Source organism: Channa argus, chromosome 4 (assembly GCF_033026475.1).
Source record: "Channa argus isolate prfri chromosome 4, Channa argus male v1.0, whole genome shotgun sequence".
Taxonomy (NCBI): Eukaryota; Metazoa; Chordata; class Actinopteri; order Anabantiformes; family Channidae; genus Channa; species Channa argus.
In genome coordinates, this window is record NC_090200.1 from 20,176,412 (window position 1) to 20,202,659 (window position 26,248).

Below are 26,248 nucleotides of genomic sequence, written 5' to 3' on the forward strand. Positions count from 1 at the left end.
CGCTGAGTACTGAGTTAAAGGGATGCTTGCCAATCTGGCCAGGTGGTTAGGCTCAGATGGACAGCACCAGTAACCAGTTTTGTCTCTGAGGCTTTTAGTTTGGGCCTGCTCGGACTGTATTCAGTGACTAACAGAAATTATACCAAAGAAGTTTACAGGGACCTCAAGGTGACCAATTTCCAAAGAGGACTTAAGCAGGAAGTCACTACATGTGACAGATCCCTTCAGTTCCTGTCGAACAAATGTGCTCAGCCTTTAACTCCCTCTCAGACACACACACACACACCTCCACAATGGTTCACCCACCCTGATGTCACCCTGCCCTGAGCTTCCGATAGCAGGGTAACATTTCAGCATTGCATTCCTGAGGTCAGTGTACTACTCATCCACTCTGGGAACCTGCAGTTCAGCCACTCGAGAAAAAGGATTGATTTCAGTCCCAATCCTTTGCATTTACATGCAGTTAATGTCTTTAGCAAAAAGCATAATTTACTGTACTGTCTCTTTGTACGTTATGGAGGCTTATTAGTATACAGAGAAAGATGCCAGTGTGTGTGCTCTATTTGAAACTCAGTCAGGCAAACAATGGCATTTCCATACAGCATAGTCAAAAGACTTGAACCAGCTGGCTTGGGAGCAACAAGCCATTAAACTGCACACCCAATTGGCAAGCTGGAAAACCCATTCACTCAAGCGCAGACACTGAAACCTAAAACCTTGACTTGCACTTTCTAAAAGTAGACTCTGGGAAAGATCTGCAGCCTCTCCTTGTCACCAGCTTAATTCATGTGCTACTTGCTCCACAACACCCTGAAAGAAAAGAGGGGAGCCAGTGTTGCCGATCCTGTTTTATAAGCCATTAATTTTGTCTGGTGATAATCACTGATAGCTGTCAAGTGTGGAGAATAACTTTGTGCTTGTTGCACCTACTGTATGTAGACCATTTATGCCATTCTTGATTCTGGCTTTGGCAGGACAATTTGTTTTTCCCTCACTGTTGGTCAACTTACATAAGTCTTTGTTGTGCACCAAACTAAACTAATTGGGATGAATGTACTGTCTGTGTCCTCCTGCTTAATTTTAGTTTGTGGATGGTGAAGATTTCTGCTATGATTTTACAGTAACGTCTGCAATCCACAACACTGTCACCTCACAAACCACGCAGATACACCAGTATGTCTAATGAAAGATTTTAAATAAAAGTGCCATACAAATCAAAATGATTAGGGCAAGGGTGTAAATGGAGAGGGTAAGCTTGGTGGTTGGTGTGGAGGGGCTGTGCATGTTGGTATCCAGCTGCACCTGTCCTAAAGGAGCAGGGCCTGCATGGGGCCCCAAGGTGGAGCTCGGCCAAGGGGCAGCAGGACAGGATGGTAAGGAGGAGAGGCTCAGCGCAGATTGGGCTGAAAGTGATTCCCCTGAGAACCTCTCCCTTAGTGTGCTAAAGCTATTAATAACTTTTATTAGGTTTAAGTAGAATTAGTGGGAATGTTAGTTGTCAGCATGCTCACATGATATATAGACACACACTTTCTGACATGAGGAGAAACGAGCGGCGGGAGAACTAATGATACTGTGCGGCATGCTCATGTGCACGCACTGACATGGACACAAAGAAAATGAATTTGAGTGATACATTTGTATCTTTCTAGAGGGTTTTAGAAGATTGAATGGTGGCAGATCACCATTCTATTGAATGGATGGTTAAACAAACATTTTATTTTTACAAAAACATGCAAAATCAAAGACTGTAGCAAAAGAGAGCAGTTTCATCCTTAATAGGAACGCCTTAAGGGTGGGGGTCTACCTATCCACCTACTGCTGCTCCACTCTGTTCACCGCTGATATTTAAAATAAAGCTGCCAGTAAGTAAGAATGAACTAAATGATTCTAGGAAGTGAAGTAAGAAAATGTAAACTTTATTGCAAAATTGTCATTCTAAGTTCTCTGAATTACAGAAGAGAAAAACACTTGTAATGGCACAGTCATCGTAATATGTACATTGCTGATCCTGCAATAATCCAGACGCTTGTGTTGTCCAGATTTAAGAGCGGCTATTAAGGCACATAATATGCTCAGTCTGTAGAGGGAAGGAAAAACACATCAAAGCTTTTCCTGAAATGTATATGTGAACAGACCACAGCATTCCATAAAACCATTAAAACGGGAACTAGAAAAGTTCCTCACACCAAGGGCTTGGGTTGGGAGATCACAGTATGTCCATTGTACATTCAGGTCGAGTAGAGATTAAGACATTGACGTGTTCACAACATACTGCATTGTACTAAGACTTGGTGATTCGATAAGGTTCAGTAGACCCGAGTGTTCAAGTCGATACAGTAAACTTAGATCAAAGTTATCCATTCGATTTATTGGTAAACCTAAGTGATACGTTTGCAAAGTCTGTATCTTCACTGTTGGCCGGTTAAGATTATCTAGAAGAACAAATCAATTAAGAAGAGCAGTGTCAACTAATGAACTGTACAAAAAGCAATTGATCATGGTGCAAAGGTCATTACATTTCTTTGCGGACCAATTTAATGGTCACAAAATAAATGTAATTACTCATGAAGGTTTAAATCGAGTGGCCACTGCACCACTAAACTATCAACACTTTCTGGTAGAAGCAAGTTGGCTGTAATAGACATTTCTTAGATATGAGAGCATCATATTTGTGTATTTTTCTTGTCCCATTAGAGCAATAGTTCCTTTAACACATTATGTGGCACGTGAAAGAATATATCTACACAACATTGAACTGAGTTAGTTTAAAAAAAGAGCAGTCCATTTAAAGCCCTTACTAGAGCATGATAATAAGATGCTAAAACCTAATCTAAATTCAAAATACTGGTACAATGACAGTTTCTTGGCCTCAAGTGTGTCCGGCCTACAGTACTAAAGGACATTCAGACGTGTCCAACAGAGTGATGTGTTGATTTTTGTTAAGCTATTCTAAGAACAAAAGCAAAGATGATAGGGTGGTCTGTGTGATTAAAACCATAACTTGAGGTACATTCATAAAATGTCAGCCAGTCGGTCTGATAAGTTCAAGTAGAAGCCTTTTCAATGAGAGCGCAAGATATATGGTACCATGGTTTGTTGTCTCTGTGCAAAGCTTTTTGTGAGCTAATATCCTCCCAATAAGCACCCCCCCACACCTCAAAAAAGCCTTTTCAGACATCTTCTTTTGTCCTTCGATATCTTCGTTTGGTCTTCTTGAGAGATTCTGATTCGTTTTAAGCAAAAATAGGACTTGCTTTGTTCCAACAGAGCCAGCAGCAACTAAACATTTAAAGACCGTAGATATGCAGTATGTAAACACACAGATTTCTCCTCAAAGACACATAGAAAAAAAGGCCTAATAGATCAAAAAGTCCAGAAACAAATTGGCCAAGAGGTAAAACTGATTAACATTTTTTTTTTTTTTTAAAAAGGAAGAAAAAATTTTCACAAACAAAAACAAAATGAACTGTAAAGTGCAAGTATAAAAAAATTGTTCAGCAGCTCAAGACAAAGACTTGAGACAGGGTCAATGGTCTTTAGTGGAAAAGTGCAAGTTGAAAACAGCACAAGTAAAAAACAAAAAAAAAAAGAATTAGATTTAAAACAGTAACAATAAGTCAAGTGACTCTGGATCCCTCATACAGCTCAGCTTCTTCGTAAAAACACAGCCACCTCCTCCAGAGGCACAGGGTAGTCCTGTAGGAACGTCCCCCCATCGAACACCTGAGCATTCTGGCTGTCCTGCCACTGGAAACCGCCATCAGGCAAATAAATATCCCGCTGCACGGCCCCTTTCTGCACCACTGGCGCCACCAGGACCTGGACACACGCACACATACGCAGACACACACACACACACACACACACACACACACACACACACACACACACACACACACACACACACACACACACACACACACACACCCACCCATCAGGCAGACTGTACACTAAGCATGACATCAGGTCACATCCAGGGTTGATTCATATGCTACTGGAAGTATATTGGTGCTGTTGACAGAAGGGACTCAATCCCGTCCCATCAGGACATCATCTAATCACCTCGTCTCCGATGAGGAACTGGTCATCGATGGCGAAGGTCATGGGGTCACTGGGACTGAGCCACCACATTGGCCGGTAGATAGGGTTTCCTGTCATCCGCCACTCTTCTGCATATCTTTCTATCAGCGGCACCACAATCCCTTGGTGCTTTGCTATGTAGGTCCTAGTTAGGTTTAGCACCTTTGGGTCAGCGATAACAAGAAGAACATAAAGATAATTAGGATTACAGACAAAAATAATTCCACATTAACTCATGAGAAAGCTTTCGTTTTTTTTTTGTAGAGTTGTATTTTCTCTAAGACTCACTATGTGTTTTACTAATACACAGAAAGATATATTTTCAAGAAAACCAAAACAACTAAGAAAATGAAACCCACAAATCAAAACAATGTCCCAACCTAAATCATCTTTCTTGAGGGTTTCAGGAGAAGAACATTGACAATTAGATCTGCTAAAGACATCTGTGCCATCTCTGCACCCAGACATGCAGACAGAGTTTAAAGGCAGCTCATTGTTGATTTAGTGGGTTTAGCACTGTCCAAGTCTTTCTCCTGTTTCCCTCTGGCCGAACTACTCCAGCATTCCTGAAAGGGTCACATCCTCTTCTGTGTCCCATGACAAAAACAAAACTTGACCGCATCTTTTAAAAAAAATTTATTTTTATGAGTTTGGATTGAGAACATTTGTAGGAATGAGCTTGAAGTCACAGGCTTGGGTTTGAAAGGATATTTCTCTAATTGAGAAGCCAGGCATGTGTGTGGGTTTGGGGTTTTATTGCTATTCGATTCCAATGCAGTGACTGCTGTGTGCTGTCTATGACTGACTGGACTCTCACACATTCTGGAAGTACTAAGGTGTGCGCATTTAAAATACAGTAAATTGCCAATAAAGCAGACTGACTATCATGTGTAATGCAGTGGATTATGTGCCTCTAAAATGTCTTCTCAGTCTCACTTCATCTGAGTTTATACACAGATTGCCATGTAAGGGATCATAATGGAAAACTTTGCCGCTGTCAAATGCCTAGCTGTCCAAAAGGCCTATTTTTATCTTTGTCACGCAACGCAAGTCACAAGCAATATGTTTTGATACCTCAGTCCCCTCTTGGTGGAAAAAAATGCCAGTCATGTCACTTGTCAATTAGGCTACACATGGAAATCTTAATTGCAACAATAAAGTCTTTTTCCAAGACTTGTCCTTAAATTCATTATCATTCCTGCAGAAGTGGCTCTTGAAAGTGAGAGTGAGCCATAAATCTAGAGGAGGGAGTGTAATTCAAAACAGATGGACTCTTAACCAAAGGTGATGTTGGGAGGGAGCCAAGCAATCGCTCCTATTGAGGGAAGAAGGAAAGGGCAAGGGAGTGGGAAACTAGCCATCACTGGCTTGAGAATCATTGAATGTCTTTCTGTGCAGGAACTTGAGCTCTGGTGCCACATGTCAAAAGTATCAATGTATGTCACCAGACTCTCCGAGTGTGTGAGCTTTGTTTTCCTGCCATGCACAGCTAACGATACATTCCTGATTTCCTGCAGAGCGTCACAGGATGGTACATTCGCTGTCCTGCTGAGGGCCCGGGTTTTGATAGAGCAGCTCTCAGCAGCCCTCATGCACGTTTGGGTCAGTGATATTGTGGGAACGTCTTGGCAGTGACCCTTTAGCAGCAAATCTTAACTGCTGTGTGAAAAAGTAAGATAGTCCCACACCCCTTTAGAACATCGCATTGGCAGCGCAGACACATTACTGCACCTCCACTGCAAATCATCAAATCAAGATCAAAAGATCTTATTATCAAGGAAAAAAATGTGAATCCACAACATCGTCACTTTTGTATTTACATGTAATGTCAGTGATACAGCCTGTGATAGCCACGCAGTTTAAAGTGTGTTAGAGAGAAAGAAAGAAAGTGTATGATGGTGTCTATTAAACGTGCTCTGACTGCTTTTGTACAGTGTTTGTGGATTGTTGTTGTATACCCGGTCCTCTCCGGAGACCCAAGGTGGCGTGTGGAAGCTGATAACTGGGAGAAAAGCAGTGATTTCCAACCAACGAATGAACAGCTCCTCATCTGTGACCAGCTCTCCAGACAGAGAGCCACCTGTAGAGAGAGGGAGAGAGAGGCAGAAAATGGAAGTTACTGTAAGGTGAGATCCTTCTTATGACTAGTAAAAACAATCTGGTAGGAACAGTTTGTTTGGGATTGGGAGAAGTTTGAAGTAATAACCTCTGGCACTAGTTTTCTTTACTTCTGGCTATTTGTATTGTTTGAAAATATACAACATATTCTGAAATTCACAACGTTGCAACCGTGAATTCTCTGTGACCTTGCAATTTAAATCATCATAAAACAACTTTTTGAAAAGCTGCTGCAAATCAGGCATTTTAGGCTGCAACAATCCTGGGTGGACTGATTATTGTATTACATGTGGATTACAGACAGATTTATTAGAGATGTGTTATTACCTACTGCGTCAGGAATGAGGAAATTGTATCCCAACAGAGTGTGGTGCAGCAGGGAGGGAATGATGCCCTTCAGGCCCATGGAGCTCCAGTCAGACTGCAAGCGGGTCATTCTTACAAACAAAGGCTTGTGGCTCGACCTGAGATGCAAAAAGAATCTGATTAAAAAGGACAGTGAGATTTACATTAAGATGCAATTACAATATGACCAAATGCAAAGCCAGATGTTGGCATTTAGGTAAAATGGATGTTGATAAAGGCCTGACCGCGTGCCCGCTGACATGATGGTGGAGTCTCCTGTCCTGGCGGCCAGATCCGCCAACAAACTGATGTACTTGTCTCCACCCAGAGCCTGTGGCGGCCGCAGGGCCTGTTCCTCGAACAGATTCCCCTCACCCCCCTCTAGCACTATGTACTCCATTCCCAAATGGGCCTGAAGGGACCCCACTCTGTCCAGGAACCAGCTCACTGCACCAGGGTTGGTGATGTTCAGCTTTACACAGAACTTTCCTCGCCAGTGACTCATTACAGGTATCTGAATGAAAGAAGAACCTAGATTTTAATCCGAATTAAGTTTTACCTTTATCAGTGGTAGATTTTCTGCATTAAGCCATGCTCACACTGCTCTGCCTTTTATCAAACTAAAAGCTGAATTGAAAGTGTTCACTAAAAAAAAACCTTCATGACTTGTTTCTTTTTCGACCGAGCTGGGTAAACTCATTAGTTGAGGAAAATGCTTTTGACATGGAATATGTTTTCTGTCAATGGACCAGTGCCATCAGACAGGAAGTTACCCTCTACTACGAGGGCAACCAAAATCAAAACAAGTACTACAGAATTATGAAAGTACTTCGTCAGCTCTCACCAGCTGCCCCTGAGGGGCTGAGGGAAGACTGAGCCAGAAAGCCTGGGTGCCATCCGTGAGGGAGGTGTGGAACTGAGTTGTGTCCACGCCCACAAACGGGGACAGGGTGATGGAAATGTTTAGAAGCTTGACAAGTGGGAGGTCCCCGGTCAATCTCTTGGACATCCCCTTTTTTCTGGTGTTGAGGTAGTCGTGGTCCTGCACACAGTCAGAGATAACCGCTTAACATGCTATTGAGTCAAATTATTCCAACACCTACATGATTGAAACAACACACATTTATCAACATGATGGTGATATTTTTATATGTTTTATATTTATCACATTTATCTCTCTGTGTATGTGCATTCTTCTGTAATCTTGTTGGCTGTGACAGTCTGTCGGAACCATTTCAATGTTAAAGTCTGACCGAGATTTCAGATTATGTAACTGTGCCTTAAAACCTCTTAAGAAAAAAAAAACTGATTCTAAGAGGTGAGGCTGTGGTGGGAAGAGAGGGCAGATTAACATGTTATATAATTTTGTAATGTTTGATAGGATTCATTTTTTTCTTAATGAAATGAAACAAAGAAAACAAAACTTTGTGTATGCTTTTGGTCTTTTTAACCTTTGAGCTACATGTATTAAATGATATTAATAACCTACATTTTCTAATGCCAGCGATTAATTCCAAAACAAACGAATCTGGAAAAGGACAGTCATACTGCGAATGAAAATTTATGAATACTTGTAAATTGGAGTGAATGAGAAGTGTAGTTTTTACAGAGGGTCATTATTGCCAGTCACACGTCTGTGGAACCTTACACTTGGACAACTTCAAGTACTGCAAGTTTCCGTGCAGCACTGTACGCATGGCTGAATCTTTTTGGCAATTATTAAGTAGTAGTGGAACCAACACTGCTGTTTAAAACCTTTGAGGTTGTCGTTAAGAGGAAAACGAAATTTATCTTTTTTTTTTGACTCTCATTCTTCTGCTTCTTTATCTGTCCCTTCACACCTACTGACCTGGCAACAGGAACATACTCTTAGCATTATGTCATGAGTTGGCTAAACTTGACCTCCCTAAAGGGCTGATTATGTAAAAGTCCTTTGCATCCTCTTTAGTTATAAGGTAAAGGTCAGATCATCAAACTGATGTCAGGATCACCTGCTCGGGTTATCCTTGGCTCCCATCCCTCCAAATCTCAACACACTTAATTCTTCGCCATCCAGCAGTTATACCACACTCAGAGCAACCCGAGATGTATTAGAGACTTACTGTTTGTCTTCTCTCAGCTATATTTGTTTTGTAATGGAATATCACCTGCTATTGACAAAGATCCACTTGACTGTGGTGGTCTTGTTTCCATGGCATTTCCCACCAACAGTCAAGGAGACTAACTGAATAAATGTGAAACAGAGACAGAAAGCGTCTGCATTTCAAAGAGTAGAATATAGTTGTAGAATAAAGAATATCACTGGCAGTTTGTATGACAAACACAGCAGCCAGAATCATAGCTAAAAAAAGTTAGATTTAACCTACACAGTATTTGGTGAAGAGGTTTGCCACATTTAGATTTTGCACACACTGTAATTCAAACAATGCTCTGCACGTAGGCCAGTGTGCAGTCTGGGAAATAAATTCTTCAACATGAAGGCACCAGGCATTGAACCACCTTTTTTTTTTTTTTTGCATGTGACATCAGTGAACATGTCCTCCCTCCTTTGTTCCCTGCCTGTCTCCAACTTTCTGGAGATCCACTTAAGAAAAGTCTTTCATCTCTGTCCCTGACCAGTTTTAAACCTTTGACCATTTAGCCCTCACCAGCCTCATAACACAGATGGTTGAAGAGGAGGATTATTAGAGTCTACAGCTACACAGTGCAAAGACTGGTCAACAGAAAAAAGGATGACTGAAAGAACCCCTATCAAATCAGATATGCGTTGAAGAGAACTACTGTTCAAGATAGTTTACCGATATAAGATAATATAGTATAAGTGATATAAGATTGCATATTTTTTTAATGCCACTGTTTGCAATTTCCCTGATATTCTGCAAAAATTAATCATAAAATGTGATCTGATTCACAAATATCAACAAACACAATATTACTAAGCTGATAAGACTTTATTGAACACACCCGTCAAACCTACAAAGTGATGGTGGAATAAGTAATGGCAAAAATGTTTTAATAACTAGTTGAACAACGTTCGGCAGCAAAAATCTAAAACAAGCACTTCCTGTAGCTGTTGATCAGACCTGCACAATGTACGGGAGGAATTTTGGACCACGTTTTCTCACAGAACTGGTTCAGCTCAGCCATATTGTTAGGACATCTGGCATAAACAGTTATCCAGAGGTCATTCCACGGCATCTCTGATGGCTTAGGTTCTGGGCTCTGCCTGGTCCATTTAGAAAGGTGTCTTTGTGTCTCTGAAGCCATTCTGTAGTAGATTAACTTCAGTGTTAAGGGCCATTGTCCTGCTACATTACCTACTGCAGTCTGAGCTTCAGCCTGACATTATCTTGTAGGATACGCTGATAAGCCTGGGAATTCATACACTCCCACAGTGGCAGGGGGTCCAGGTCCAGAGGTAGCAAATCAGCCCTAAATTATGAGGCTCCCTCTACTTTACTTTACTTTTGGGATGCGGATTTTTTGTTTTTTACACCATACGTACAGTAGTAGTGGTGCTGTGTGTTCTTCCCAAACAATTTTACCTTTGTTTCCTCTGTCCAGCTACATGCAAATTAACAACCGTAATCCTGGGCCTTAACATCTCATTTTTGTGAGACACTGCTCAATGGTTTTTTTTAATAAAGGCAGGAAATATCATGACTGTGTTTTTGTGTTTTATCAACTTGGAAATATTGTGTTTGTTGGTATTTGTGACCTTGGTGAAGATCAAATCACAAAATAATAATAATAATTATTATTATTATTTTCTTATTTTCATTAATATTGAAAACCAAAAAAACCTGACATTTGAAATAAAGTTTACAAGGGATTTAACATCATGGTCCCTAGAGTTGGAATAATGCAAAGAATGAAACTTGAAAAGTGGAAATGAATGGGATATTCAACTATGAATGGGAAATATATGAATTCATATATATGAATATATGAATGGGAAATTCAACTGTGTTGGAGAGGAGGCAGATTGTTGCAGGTCTGTTAGTGTGAACTTTTCATCTCAAACCTCTGGTATGGCTGAAAACAATTACAAACTTTGTCATCTCTAAGGCTCAACATATATAAATATATATATATATATATATATATATATATATATATATATATATATATATATATATACATATATATATATGTATATATATATATATACATATATACGTATATATATATATATATACGTATATATGTATATATGTATATATATATATATATATATATATATATATATATATATATATGTATATATATACGTATATATATATATACGTATATATGTATATATATATATATATACATATATATATATATATATATATATATACATATATGTGTGTATATATATATGCTCATAAAAATATGAGCATAACTAAAAATTGAATGCCCAAACATAGTATCATAATTACCATATCAGAGAGGAGAGTGGTGGAATGTTCATTAAGGCTGATGACTCCCTCCCCTAGCTGGTGTCTCCTTAGACGATTAGAGAAGATCCTCAGCTCCCTCTCTGCCTTCGGCCCTGAATCCACATTCGTGAGCAGCTTCCAGAATGGCAGCCTGTAGGACACACAGAGGGATCATGCAGGACCTGCTACTCTGAGGAACCTGCATGAATTTCACTTTATGACTCCTTAAACTGACAAAAGGTCTCAGCCAGTGCTCACACGTACATAGCTGCGTGAAAATTCAGAATTATAACAATCCAAGAACTCCCCTTCTGGCAGAGAAATTCAAATCTATAACCTAAATCTCAATTTGACTAACCACAGTGCTCTCATGTTGGGCAGCTCCCTGCTGTGAAGGGAGAGTTGTTGCATTGCTTCCTGGTGAGCAGCTTTCACGTTGTAGGCCACACACACAGTGTACTGTAGAGGGAGACGCTCCATACTGGGCAGTGACTGCAGGCAGAACTGCTGTCTGCTGTCCAGCCCCAGCTGCAGGGGAATATCAGGAGCTACAAGAACTGCAACGCCTGCATGGTAGGAAACAGACAGGAAATGGCACGGGAGATAAATTCATGGTTGCATAGGTGTTGCTTCAAAAAATCAGGAAAACTAAAATATAGTGTTTGACTTCAAACAGGCCTTGACATAAAGCAGTAGAAATCAGTGTTGAGTATGAGACAGTCCATTGCAGATTCCTCTTATATGACATAGCGCGTGAGTGTTACTGAGAACGGCATGAATGCGATGGGGGGAGTGTTGTGGGAGGCAGAGAGTAGGCTGTGTCAGCTGATATTGCTCCACTTCGATGTGAGAAAAACACTCCTTACAGTTAGATATAACAGTATGCGGCTGGATGAGTTTACCCTGTGACTGCTGGCATCTTTCACGTAGCTATAGGCCACACCAAGCGCCAAGGAGCGAAGCATAATGAAAGGAACTTTGGTATTAAAGACAAAAAATTCCAATGTATTCATTTTTTTTCCTTCTCCAGAAAATAAAACACTGTATGTGGTTTATTCCCTCTCACTCTCTACTGGTGACAAGCAAGAAAGCCAAACAAATGAGTGTAATTAAACAATAAAAAAATTAAAGACTTCAGGAAAAAGACTTCCTTTTTTTCTCTCCTACTGTATGCCTATATGGCTTTTCAGAAGCCATGCAAACAGATACGATTATGTGAAGCAGATAATTGGGTCCGCAGATGTAGCTGCCCTGCAAGGAATGCCTCCTCCCTCTCAGGTTACCCCCACCCCCTACCCACATCACTTCTCAACCCGTCCTGACTCACCTCACATCGAACTTTAACTACCTTCCTCTCCTCTCTGCTCTGCTGTGGATCTGTCTATCTGTCTATCCGGTCAAGAGCACCCAGACACTGCTGATCTGAACCTTCAACTCCAACTCTGAACATGGTTCCTTTCTTGCATTTCTACAAGAATTTGCAAGAATCAGCTCAAAGCAGCCAAACTAGGATTTGGAGCTAATCAATGAACAGATTAGAGTGAAAGACCTGTTTCTAAAGCTGGCAGACAGCCTAAGAACCTGGGCTGAGAGCTTGGCTCACTTCAGTGACCCTCTCTAATTTCAATGGGCTCACTGTTCTCATGAAGGAAAGGACCAGGAGCAGGCAGGACACTCATGTACCAGTTCATAATCTGATTAATAGTTTCAGAGATCAGTGTTCAAGTACTGCATAAGCCTAGTGAAGAGCCTTCAACCTCAAGGTAACGTTCACGTGTTCGCAACGGCTAATGTCAAAGAGATACTGGTAACTCCTCAGCTGCCTCTCGTGGGGTATTGTGTCACCACCCAGCTGCTTGTTACAGATTCATAAAATGCTAGAGAAATGCTAGAAAACACCATGATACCATTTAGCCAGAAGGCATGCAATCGCTGAAATAAATGTGTGGTAAAGCAAAAGCACAAAGAGTGAAGTTGAAAATGGGGCAGGGGGAGAAAATACCAGACACCAGGCAGCTCTGTAGAATGATGTGCAGATAAGTCAAGCCCAAATCACTGTGTTTCACCAAAGTGCACACAGGATGGAAAGTGGACTTTACGTTTGCAAGCACAATGTCTTGACTCATATTTAATTTTTATAAGAACTGACACTGCAGACTGAGCCAAGGTGGGTTGCCCAGGAGTTAAAGGGGAAGTGAGGGTGGACCCTATTTTTAGAACAATTCCTTAAACACACCAAGCTTCACCGGAAATATTTTCCACTAGCTTTCAAAAGTGAAATTATACGCCTGACATACCGTATCCACTCACCTTCAAAGCAGCAGATAGGCAAATGTTAAAGTGAATGATGCTTATTATGGAGGTTTGAATGATTTGACGACCTCACACGCCTTCATTTTACACACGCATCAGGCAAACTCAGGCCGCCTCGGCTCACCTCAGCAGAAAAAAACAAACACAAAAACAAAGCAGGACTTACAGGATCATAAAGATCCTTCACCTCCTGTTGCTCAGCCTCAGCCTGAGTGTTTGGCGGTGGTAGCAGAGGTGGCCCTATGCCCCTTCGGAGGGGTCAGAAAGGTTTTAGTGTGGCGTCTAGGCCCTTAGGGGCTGGTGGGGGGGGGGAAACACTGCTGTCTGACTCCCTACTGCTGTAGACCAGATGGGCTGCACTCTTTTACCTGTCAAATTTGCACTTTTATTTACGACACCTGGGCACGCTTACAGACCTGACTAGAGTTATAAAAACATGCATTCGAACGCTAACAGTGTGTGCGTGTCTGTGTGTACGTGTGTGAGTGTTTTCAGGCATGTATTTCCTTAACAATGGAAACTTAGTTTCTGTGCCCAACCTCAAGAAATTGATGGTCACAATACTGGGATCCTGCCATGGTAGTAAATTTCCAAACCCACTTATTGAAAAAAATAATGACACAATAAAGAGACTTTTTCTGCTCTATTCCTCTCATCAATCAGCTTTATTAGGTTCAAGTGTGAGACACTGTGTTCTGTACAAAGTAAAAATGTTAGTACTCCTCATGACTACCAGTACATCAGATGAGAATTTCTGATTGAAAGACTTTGAAAAAATATAAAATTCTTTTCTTTTCTGTAACCCTTTTCTTTCCATGTAGTCTCAGCTAGTATTCTCTTAAAGTACTTTTAGTTAAACCCACAAAGGTATTCCACTGTGTGTGTGTCTTGCTTGTTGTTCTTTATAGAAGGTATAAGGTAGGAGATTGGCTGTGGAAAATCTAGTGGGATGTCATACAGTAGCCAACTTATGCAAGAGATGACAGCCTAACAAAGCTTCTGTTGGCTAGGTGATTCATTCTTCAAGTGTTCCATCTCTTACTTGTCTAGGAGAGTCAAGGTTTTGGGGCAGCTGCCCAGACACCTCTTAGTGACCTATTGAGGAACACAGGGAGGTTTTGGGGCATCTTGTTTTTCTTCTACTGTACAGTATGTGCAAGCTGCATATTTTTTTCTTTCTTTATGGATATGAGTCATTGATTCAGGGGTGGCTAAAAACAAACAAACTGAATGCTGTTTCAAGCAAGGACACAAAAAGCTGCAATAATTTCACTTAGGTTGTCTGTATTAAATAAGTCATCAACACATACCTTCAGTTTGAGCACCAGGTGGTCATTTATGACCAGACACAGCTAATTATTGATGCACTTAAAAAAAAAAAAACTCATTTACTGTGCATGTTTTTTTCATTTCTGGTTATTTTGCGGATTCATCAATTGGGGGTTCTGTAGTTCAATCCCCACCTCCTCCTCTTATATATCAAAGTGTCTTTGTGTAACGACTTAAACCCCATGTTTCTCCTGGTGGGTCAGGCTGGCACCTCACATGGCAGCCGCTGTCAGCATTGTGTGAGTGTGTTTGTAACTGGGTGAATGGCGGGCAACATTGCAAAATGCTTTAGGAGCTGATATGGTAGAAAAGTGCTTTGTATGTTCAGACAGTTTACCATTTCATTCTTGTGCTGCTGCTCACAATATAGTTTATTATCTTCTGGCTCATTATAAAGCTTTCCTGTATCAAAACAATCTTATGTAGGCACTGTATCATCTGAAAGGCAAAAAACAAGTAAATCATGACACCTAAATAATTTTTACGCCTATCTGCGTGTTGTGCTTGGCTGGTTCCCTCTAAGAATCCTAAAAACAAGCGAGCAGGAGCAGTGAAGTATCAATTCTTTGGATCCCACATGGAAAAACTGAGTCAGAGATACAAATAATGAGTGAGAGGTAGTAAGGCAAAGGGGGATAAAAACCAAATAAAAAGTTGGTGAGACCTCATAGAATAGCTGAACATATGTGTGCAGAAGGTGGTTTGGTGTGTTACCAAGGTACTGTCAAGTCCCACTGTATGACTATTGCAGACATTGTATCTGACTTTGATCTCTGATACTCATTTCATAAAGCATGGAAAAAAACAGATATGAACATACACTAGATAATTTACTTTTATTGGCTCCAGACTGAGTGTAGGCGAGGGAGATTATGGGAATGTTACAGCGATTACACTCTCATTTGTCACAACTGCCTGCTGTGAAACCAAATAAGATCTCCCCAAGCCCTTATTTGTGTTGATGAGTTGAGGAAACGTTGCTAAGGTCAACATCCAAAATAGGATGATAATACAAGCATCAAAATGAAAACAAATCACATACCAACCCAAAACTAGAACTACTGCCTTGCAGTTGTCAAGTAGCAGTTTACATGCATGTTTTTCAGACTGTTGACTTTAGAGAAAAATTAGTTAAATAAATTTAGTGCATTTATGTAGCAAATTTGGTTATTGGTCTGTTATACTATATATATGATTGTAGTGATTACATTTCAGGAAAAAACAGGAAGTTGTCACATAGGACTGATAAAGCGCTTCATCAGATTGTGAACTGATAATCACCTGGCGCTCAGTATCAGCAAAAACAATGACAGTGTGGTGGACTACCAGAGGAACAGTAGGCCCTCTGTCTTGGCTGTAATTCAGAGAAAATAAGTGAAGAGGGTGGACTCCTACAGATTCCTTGGGGTCCAAGTCAATAATCTGTAGAGATGGGCAAGACTCCTAATGCTGAAGCCCTTTCCAGGAAGAGGCAGAGTGGACTGTTTTTGTCTAAGTAGACTCTGATCTTTCTGTGTGTGCAACAGGCTCCTGCAGATTTTCAATCAGTCTGTAGTGGCTGTGTTCTCTTGCAATGGTGCGCTGTGGTGGTGACATCATATGTTGGTGGTCAGCAGTCTCATCAAGGTGTTTGAATTATATAGGCTTTGCTGTTCCCGAGATATCAATTAATAAAAATTGGACAGTTTTGAAAATTTCATTTCTACAACACTCTTCTTTTTGCAGATCATCAAACTGTGACCTCTGGCATGCAATCGAGTGTTAACATCTCCAGTTCTTCTCTGCTGGAAAACGGTGCTGCTCCTTTAAGGGTTGGGAACAATGTTCTAGACCAAGTCAAACAGTTTAAGTATCTCTGGGTGTTGTTCGTCAGTAAGAGTAAAATGTTTTTTGAGAATGACAGGTAGATTGGTGAAGAAACATTATGGTAAAGAGGGATTTGAGCCTACGGTCATTAGCTTTGGGTTGTACTGTACCTGAAAGAATGTGCTCACAATTACATGCAGCCAAAATAAGTTCCTACGCAGTGTGTCTGGCATAGGGTTAGAACTGTAGACAAGCAAGGGCAGTTGACATAGAAGAGAGATAATATATTTCATCCCGGCCAGGAGCTGGAAATTAAGGCTGGGGAGAAAGAAATGCTGCAACCATACCACGATTCTGGATCAGAGGTCAGAAAAATCTGGTACAAACAAACTCTATTTTTTTTTTGTGTACTTAGGCCGTGTTAACTTTAACCATTTTAATGGTTTAGTTGTTTTACCCTTTTCTTGTGTGGTTTTTTTTTTATTATTCCCTATGGACCATTTGTTGTCATTATGTTTTCATGTAGTTTAAAAAATCTACTACAAAACATTAGGCTCCCACATTTAGTTAACTATCAATTAGCTGGAAGTTTAAAACTAAACAAATAAGTTCCTGCTTTACTAACTGACAGCTGTGAAAGAATATTCTGCATGGAAACAACTATACCCACATAATTTATATTAAATATCTGTATAAAGAAAACATTTTTATTCCAATATTACACAGGAAAGCTTTCAATTAATGACCCTTAATGGACACTGTAGAGCAAGAAACATAGCATCTACACAAACTGAAATGTTGCTGAAATGTTTTATTTCAATTCATGTTTTGTTTTAGGAAAGACTAGTCCTGTTTCTGTATTCCTCAAATATTGTAACAAACCAGCAGATTACTAACATGTAACTTTTAGAAAAATGCATGTTTATTCAACATTATTTCTGCTTTCTAAAACCACATGTAAATTGTTTCCTTGGGATCTCAGGTTGAGTAAATGTGTCAGGGGTTAAGTCCTTTCTTATGGTTTTAACGCAAGATATAGCCTCAGTGATATCTAATCCGTCCTTAGAAGCCCAGTTGTTTTTGTATGGATAAAGACAGGTGGGGCTATGACAAGGTCCTCCAGTTGGCAATGCTCTCAAATGTCACTCTATTGCATGGTTACATATACTGTATCTTTTCTCCCCTCACTATGCTTCACCTTTCTACAACTTCTTTGCTTTGCTCCTTTTTCTTTTCTTTTTTAAAAATTCTTTAATGTCACCTTCTATTGTACATGTATGAAATCTTTAATTTCCTCTGTTGCACTGTGTTTCGGTCGGTCTGACTTGTTCTTTAACTGTTCCCAAGAGAGCTCTTAGGTTAGTAACATCAGTCACGGCTCCATATTCCCACTGGATAATGTGCTCCTTGGACTAACTAGGCTCAGTGAAGACAGGTCCCGAGCCCACGCCTCAAATGTACAACAGATATATTGCTAACAGTCAGTGAGTTCACACAGCTGTGAAGCCTAATATTACATTTAAACTATTTGTCTCCTCCCAACTCAAAAAGGTTTAGTATAAGTGCTCTAATGAAGAGTTTATACTGAAATGCAGATTTGTCAGTTTATTAATTAACGTTCACCAGACATGATCAAGACATGTGGTGACTGACTTTTGTATTACCAAATGTGTTTTCTCTTACAAACTCAAAATACTAACAGAATAAATCTGTGATATTAGTAGGAGCAGTGATAGTACAAAACACTGTCACTGAAAAGTGAACTGTAATAGAGACTGCAGTCATGTGATGCACTGGCAGATAACTTAAAAATTATGCGTACATTTTTTTTTCCCTGGGTATCAGTGTCAAGCATTGTCAATCACTACAGCTCCTCTCATGCAGTTAAACAGTTGTGCTCCAGCTATGGTGTGCTGAGAGTTGGTGTGAACAGCTGGAGTTCAAAGCAGTTTTTCCTCCAAGGAAACTCATAGTATGGAACGGAATGTAAAGATTTGTATGCACATACTATTTTCAGTTTATTTCAATATTGCAGTTTTTTTTTCACCACAACTTTACCAGGAAATAAAACATAAGTCTGTATTTTGGCTTTTTTAAGCTTCCGTAAGTGGTTTTAGGTGCTGCATTCATTTAGATTTGGTCAGTTAAAAAACCTTTACATGGTTGCACCCAGTTGCATAAACTCACTATTTCCCATAATGATCTTGTTTACTATCTACACATAACTGGATGTTTTTTTTTCTGTTCAAGTACAACAATAACAGAACTATGACTACCATTCTACCATGTCATGCTGTTTGTTTCAGCAGAAGTCATATTGTTTTTTAAATGTTATATTTTAGCTATCATTTTTGCCAAAGCTTGTGTAAAGACGTCCAAAGCAAATGCCTTTGCATAATAACAAACAATAACAGACCAGCCTGATGTCTGCACATAAGGTTCTTGGGTGAGTATTTTACAGCGAGATTGTGATGCTTGTATAGGATGTCATCTTTTAAGGTAATCAGTAGTTCCAATGTAAATAGTTACAACATAAATTACGCAAAGACAAACTGCCAATGAAGAATCTTTCTACCACTAAAAGGTCTTGGTATACCAAGCAAATGGTTGTGAATGCCTGTAGGAATCAAAGACAAGTCATAACTCTGCCATACTCACATAACTACTATAACTTGATTTAAACTGTATTCTTGTTCTACATTCACATGTTTACTGCTTGAAGAAAGTGAATGTTAGAGACTAGCTTGACACTAAAACAGCACTGCACCATTGGAGTGATTCTGCCAACTTGGTGTTTTCTCCCATCAAAGCACTAACTTAATCAATGCTTTCTAAACTATATATCTAAAATTAACAGGAAACAGGAAAACTACACAGGAAAATTGTTTCAACACAATTTGTGACTTTCTATTAACTTTTAAAATATAATTGTTTTTTTCAGCTCATATGTGAACATTTAATAGCTAAACAGATCCGTAAACAAGTATCATATAAATGTATCTTTAATGCTCCAATAGACATTGCTGTCTTTGCCGAGCATCAGTTTGCTATGTTTGGGGCTAGGTACTGTGTGTGTGTGTTTGTGTGTGTGTGTGTGTGCGTGCGTGCATGCATGCGTGTGTTCGTGTGTGTGTCTGTGGTTACTTGGCAACGTTCAAACTGTTGTTCTTATGCATATCTCATCTGTGTGTGTGTGTGTGTGTGTTCCTCTGTAACAAACTAAACAGAAAGCGGTTGGAGGGAACTGATGATTACTGCTGTCCTCTCATAAGGTGGAAAAGAGATTTCAATCATGTGAGTCTTTTGTTAAGCCTGCAACCGTGTTACACAACATCCCAAAATGTGTATCTCTATATGTGTGCATGCGTTTCTCTCAGTATGTAAAGGAACGTGTGCGGGGCCCTTGTTAACAATCAATGAAGTCATAATAGGTGAATGCTTGTATCATGTAGATGCTGGTTAGCACTTTAAATGTGTGTAGCTACTCAGGACATTAACAGATACATGCTGACACACAATAGCTTAGAGCTAATTCCTAAAAAAAGAACCAGTTGTATGGGCACTTATATATAGAACGTGATTTTGTAAGTCTTTGCGTCCTCGCATGTGAAATAATATATTAATAATATAGTATAGTATAATATATCTTTCAAGAATAAAGACTGGTTAGTTTAAGCAGTGAGGAAACTCCATACAAAGACAACTTGACAGCGAATCCCTGAGGTTAATATTAATACTATACCTGCTACCACACCACAAACGTTCCTCATCAGTCACATTAACCATTCACATCCGCCAGTGGCCCCTACCTCCCCTTATTGCCCCCAGGATAAAATCTAACACCCTTAAAATAACCTGGTGAGTTATAACAGTCAGCAGGGCCCTCATCCAATGTGCCCTTTTAATAGAAACAAAAGGCAATTACCCCAGTATCCCTAAGAGTTAATTTAAGATGCTAAAGGTGGTTTGCTTCCTATTGTAGTCTGATCTCTAAATTAATAAACTGAGATGCCACAGACAGTGTTGGGTTACACTCTATTTGTGGGCCAGCTGTCCCATCCAGTGAACGGTGTCTGCTTCGGAGATGCCAGTATTGGAGGTGGTTGGGCCATTTTTCTTAGCTCAAACACAGACAAACATGTGCATGAGGGGGGGGGGATGAAACACAACAACATCCACAGGGCTTCCCTCGAGCCCTGGGATCCACGCCACACATCATGATGCAGGCTCAGATTTCCTGAGGCCTTGTGCTAAGACGGCACTAATAACAAGTGTGGCAAAGCAGATGACCCCATGTCTTTTTTTACAAACATTTGAAGGCCTTCCTTGTTGTAACAGAAAAATGACTCAACTTTTGCTAATGACGCAGTCTCTATTAGCCGTGATTTAAATGGACAAAAATTGTTATTCAAAGCAATGACGTCCTACCTGAGGAGCCCAGGAAATAGCGTTCCAGGACAGATCCGAAGCCAGTGGGATTGTCTTTCAGATTACTGACAATGAAGGGCTGCATGGTGGCATTTTGATCGTTGATTGGCCAGGTCTGACCCCGGACACTGGCACCGCCATACCAGGACACGTTGGCCATGGAGAAGCAGTCCTGTAAGATAAACATATGGAATCACACAGACACACTAAACACAAAATAATGAGGCGGAGGTTGGTTTCAATTCATGAAGCCAATGTGAAGACTTACACAGTAGCTAAACATATTGATGGTGACACTTCATTTGAGAAAGAAAATATACCCAAAAAAATCTATTAAGAGAGTGAAAGAGTTGAGAATTAAAGTAAATAAAAGAGTCACACTATATGACCAAGTTAGAAGATATTTCTTTCACCACTACAACAACATTGTTTTTAAGAGTGAATATTTGAAAAATAAAAATTATATATTCATGTATTTGTGGGTGTACATAACTAAAATTTGATTTTAATTTAAATGTTTCCAGTGCTGTCACGCGTAGTTATGTTAGAATTTGGATAATCTCATCCTTGACATTGAAAGTATGTTTTCTTTACCTTAATGCAGAAGTGCAGGGCGGTGTGTGATGGCCGGTACCTGACACTTGGGAGGGATGCAGGTTTTAGAGCTTTCTAAGAGAAACTTTTTCCTTCGTCAAAGCGTCTTTACGCGTGGGAGATGCGCAGACTTGCAAACCCTCATTTAGATTCTATGCCAACAAATCTCTGTCATGGAGTTTTGAAGCAGGTGCCAAATGGTCAGCTGAGAGGACTTTAGAAATTAGAAAAATAAAAGCGACTTTTCTGCGAGCGGTCGCGCCACATAGCGAGGAATGTTCCGGTGGGAAAAGATTAACGTCTCGGTGGCAAAAAGCCTTTGATAATCAAGGGAGGGAAGTACAATAAGTACTTGGCTTGGTAAACTGCAGTACAACTGTGACGAAGCAGATTTAAATCAAGGATTGTAAAAGGGGAATGGGATTTGGGAATCACGCAAAGCTTTTTAACTGTAACATCCAGTTCAACAAAAAATAAATAAAATCGTGAATAATAAATAAACATTTCAGCATTTGTAAAATTCAGAGTATACGTCAATGTTTTTCGTCTCTGAATTATTATTGTATAAGACTATTAAATAGGTGGCAGGGGAAATCAAGTGGATTTAATAAAAGCACAAATTAAACACTTTATTAAGAAGCCATCAAGTAAGTGACTTGTGACTTGCATTCACCAATTTGTGTGTGCAACATTTTATCAATGTTTAATATACAACAATATCACACGAAGCATGCGCGCAATTCTGCTGTTACTCTGCGTAAAAATGTCATCTTCTCAACACTGTGTGCGCACACTGAGTCAGGGACCCTTACCTTCAGCTCCACATGACAGTGCACCGGCACCCAAGTCATACTGTAGCACTCCGTCTTCTCATTCACCTCCAGCGAGATCTTCACCTCCGCCACCGAGTCCCACGTATAGCAGAACTCCGTTTTATTCAGCCAGCACAGGTTCCTCACGAAGGGAACCTCGATGTCGGGGTTCCCCACGTTCCCGACGTCTATCTCCACGTAAGTCTTGTCCTCCGTCAGGGTCTGTATGACCAGCGATTGGGTTCTTCTCTCCCAGATCAGTCCACTAAAAGTCCCCCTGAGGATCCAGTTCTTGTTAGGCTGGTCCACCACTTGCCAGTATATGATCCCGATGGTCATTACAAAGAAGACGGCCACTCCGAGACAAGCTATAGCTCCTTTCCAGGTCTCGTTCATCTCCTTCAATCCCGTGTCCCATGTTACCTCCGGGATGGGGCTAGGGTTCCTATTTCGAGCGTGGGGCATGTTGTTTTTTGAGCCCAGCAAAGAATCAAACACAAAAAACGCTGCAGAAATCTCTGTGCGTCAAAAACCTCTGTTGGTTCATCATGTCATGGTGTTTGCAGTGCGGCTACGGAGTAAATCAGCCTACTCTTTATCTTTACAGCGTTTGCACTGTTGGGGTTTTTTTTTTTTTTTGCGCAATTGTGCCAGCAACAGTGACCTGTCATGTGAAGAAAGTTGTGAGGAAAAAAAAATCCCAGCGGGAAAATAAAAGAGTATGAATGAATAATTGACTTACCACACACTGCTGCTGATTATAAAGAGTTGGATTTGTAAATTGCATTGGCTGCAGTGAGCCCGTGAGCAGCCCCAAGCCGGGTTTGGCAGCAATGCCTACGAATAGCTCCTAAGACGCTGTCTTGCTTGCCCTGCACTTTCTGACGTAATGCCGGGTTTATTTCTTCAGCGGAAAGGTAGAGAGAGGGAAATGGGGGATCAGGAGGGTTTGGCAGAGTGTTGGAGCTGCCCGCCGGGCGAGGAGGCCACAGGCAGGCTGCAAAGGGAGGGACCCCCATGCGTGCTCGCATCTGTCCGTGCGTAAAGACTGTGGGGACATGTCATCTGGTGGTTTGGTAGAAACACAGGGGCGTCAGTTGGTGTTTAACATTTTAATAGAGAGCAAAGAGTGATGCCTGTTACTGATTTCAAAACCACAAGTACAGCAATGGAATATTTAATACTAGTGCTCCCAGTGCTCCAGGCTCCAAGAACCAACTGAAGATTTCCTGGATTTCCAGAAAGCAGATAAAATAAGTTGTTTTTGAAAATTTGCACGGGACCCAGGAATTTTGTTGCATGTAGTGGTCAAATGACCTCAGAGGCTTTGAAAGTTTTGTTTAATTTACAAATCCAGAAGAACCTGCCATCCACAAAACATCCCTGTTGAAGCACCAGAAGCAAGGGCTTCATAGCTAACCATGGCCAGGAAATATACTAAAAGAATATATTAAAAAAATGTACTAAAAATTGTAATAATGTCTAAAAACATTGTTTTTAAACGATTAAACCTTAAGTTTTACAATTCATATTACATGCCATGTTATTTCACAATCCGATAAGAATCTAAAACATACACGTGTGTAAATAAATGTAGTAACCCAAATGCCAGCTATTACACCAAGCTATAATTCAATAGTGAGATTTTAAGGGACTGGACACGAAAAGACCAATGAATCGAGTAAGTGACACAAAACTGGGCAGAAGGGACACTTTCAAGTTTGATCCTGTTTTTATAAAACAACTAAAACGCTATTAACTACAGATTAGATAAATTATTCTCTTTTAAAGCAGCCTATTATTTTGCAATAAGATTTGCTTTTACCAATATAGCGATTGAAGCTCTCTCGGTGTTGTCAAGATAAGTATTTATATGTATTGCATCGTAAGCACAATTTTAGGAGCTACATGAAATGTAAGACCGAAGATGTTGCTTTTTAACGAAAAATGTATACTCTTAAAATGATGATGTAGATTATCCCTATTATGCAGGACTAGTTCATTAAGAGGGTTAACCTAAATAAACTTTCCAAGACCTAATGATCAACACAGATTTATTTTTACCTGTATGATGCTTGATGAGTTTGTTGTTAGTTTTGCTACGAGAAATACTATAAGTTCATTGAAAAACTAAGTGTGAAGGACGAAACTCTGCAGCAAATTCAGGGTGTGTTGTGATATCTCATATTTTCAATTGTGTGACGTGTATGTACTTTGTGGTCCACGTGGTGTGTAGAACACATTTGAGGACAGCAATGTTGTTTATGAGTGCCTCAAGGGAAGCAGGCGGTGGTGTGGTTGGTTGAAGGGGGCATTTGTTGGCATTTGATCTGTCAACATCCATTGTGTTTTCAGTTGTGTCAACAGTAGTATAACCAGACTACTATTTGAGTCATATTGTTTTATGTGTGTGCTGACTCAACCTACAGTACATGTTTGTGGTTGCACTGTACAATACAAACTGATGTTCAGCTCTCGTAGAAGTTTAACTTTATAAAATCTATGTACAATATGGTACAATATGTTGACTCGTTTTAATGCAGTGCAGCACAGTAACAACAGTTCAACACAGTTGTTACTGTTACATGCTTGTGCCTCTGTTGGTATCTAACAACAAAATTATTGAACCCAAAAATAAGACGAGGAATCATAGCTTCAACAATATTGTTATGTTTCTATGATAAGGTCTTCCATGGTGCTGTGCAGCAGATATCTCAAAACTGTCTGCAGACATACCTTGAAGATCAGTTGCCCCCGTCGCTGTTTATACACTTCAGACCCCCTGATCCATCACGTAACTCTGGCAGGGCCAGAGACACTGGATAAGGCTGTGGGAACCTGTGGGAACTCCAAATGCAGTTGATTTAAAAAACTCTGGAGATGAGTGTGAGATTACATGTGACCTATGGTTAGAATGAGACTAAACACTAACCCTTCTCTTCTTATTTCTTGCAAAAACAAAATGTGTCTACCTGCAAGTTTGAATGTGACATGTGACAAAAAGGTCAGTTAGTGCAATATCCTGAGATGAGCTTTTCTCACACTGAATGAATGCACACAAAAATGGTTTTGCATCTCAGGCCACATGCTTGTACAGCTCCATCAAAGGAAGTTGCGTACATGTGGAGATGAATAAGTGTATGCATTGGCTAATGTTTGAATCTCAATTTCAAGTTCACACATCCACTACAAGTAAAAGTACAGCTTAAAATGTTTTAAGCTTAAGTTAATGTTCAAGAACAACTACTGCACTAACAAAACAATGTATTATTAACAGTATTAAATATGTTGCTGTTGATAACATAAATGTCAAATTTATGCCCATATGTATTCATCAAACTCTCAGAGGTGAAAATATGGCAATGAGAAGTTATGGTAATTAATGAGAAATACAGGCCAAATTAGCAACTTTTTGTGGAATAATGGTATGTAATGGTCAAGCATATTTTAACCACTTCATGTATTGACAGGTGGTTCATCCATAATAAAACATCGTCATTAAATGGTTAATTAGATTTTGTTATGGAAAATCTTCATCTAACTAAAGCTGTGAAATAATTGTAGTGAAGCAAAAGACATACTTAAGTACAAATACCACAAAGTTGTACAGTACAGAACCTGAGCAACTATTACTTACCACCTCTGACATGCGCCTTGTGGCAGCCATGCTCCTGGGTTAGAGGTCAGGCTTATGACATCAACGGAACATCCAGGGGGAGGGTCTAAATTTACACGCCATCCAGATTTCCCCCAACTCCGTCCGTCACGACTATTAATAGGCACAGCACTGCTGCATGGCATGTACCCGCTCCCTCCGAGAGTGTGAACATGGGAGATGAAAAAACAGGGGAATCTGACCTGAACTGACCACTACCTCTGGCCACATTTAGTGTGAATGGCAAAGGGACAGGGGTTTAATTAGGATTGGGATGAAGATGCTAATGAATAATGTTTTGTGTGTCAAGTGGAGTTTGAGCTGCAATAACTGAGAACCTC

At 40.1% G+C, this 26,248-nt stretch overlaps 1 protein-coding gene across 5 annotated transcripts; it reads right to left on the reverse strand.

Annotated features, from left to right (window-relative positions):
- Positions 1-1,898: 1,898 nt before the first annotated feature.
- si:ch211-236l14.4 (SITS-binding protein) lies at positions 1,899-25,337 on the reverse strand. 5 transcript variants are annotated; one of them, XM_067500745.1, is made up of 11 exons: positions 24,989-25,337; positions 22,253-23,317; positions 20,847-21,018; positions 11,329-11,536; positions 10,971-11,121; positions 7,391-7,588; positions 6,792-7,060; positions 6,529-6,665; positions 6,042-6,163; positions 4,066-4,245; positions 1,899-3,822 (listed from the first exon to the last, which is right to left on the reverse strand). In XM_067500745.1, exons 2-11 carry the CDS (start codon positions 22,715-22,717, stop codon positions 3,649-3,651), a joined length of 2,076 nt encoding a protein of 691 aa, XP_067356846.1. In that variant the 5' UTR covers positions 22,718-23,317; positions 24,989-25,337; the 3' UTR covers positions 1,899-3,648. The 5 variants fall into 5 exon arrangements, with proteins under 5 accessions (XP_067356846.1, XP_067356847.1, XP_067356845.1 ...); XM_067500746.1 differs by lacking the exon at positions 24,989-25,337 and having other exon boundaries at positions 22,253-22,916; positions 22,995-23,687; XM_067500744.1 differs by lacking the exon at positions 24,989-25,337 and having other exon boundaries at positions 22,253-23,687.
- Between the last annotated feature and the right edge of the window lie 911 nt (positions 25,338-26,248).

Bases quoted from the DNA above. Each gene is read 5' to 3' on its own strand.
- si:ch211-236l14.4 (XM_067500745.1), bottom strand. From the start codon at position 22,717: ATGCCCCACGCTCGAAATAGGAACCCTAGCCCCATCCCGGAGGTAACA. The intron at 6,666-6,791 runs GTCAGGCCTTTA...TTTGCATCTCAG, and splicing joins ATCATGTCAGCGGGCACGCG to GTCGAGCCACAAGCCTTTGT. The intron at 6,164-6,528 runs GTAATAACACAT...CTCTCTCTACAG, and splicing joins CCTCATTCCTGACGCAGTAG to GTGGCTCTCTGTCTGGAGAG.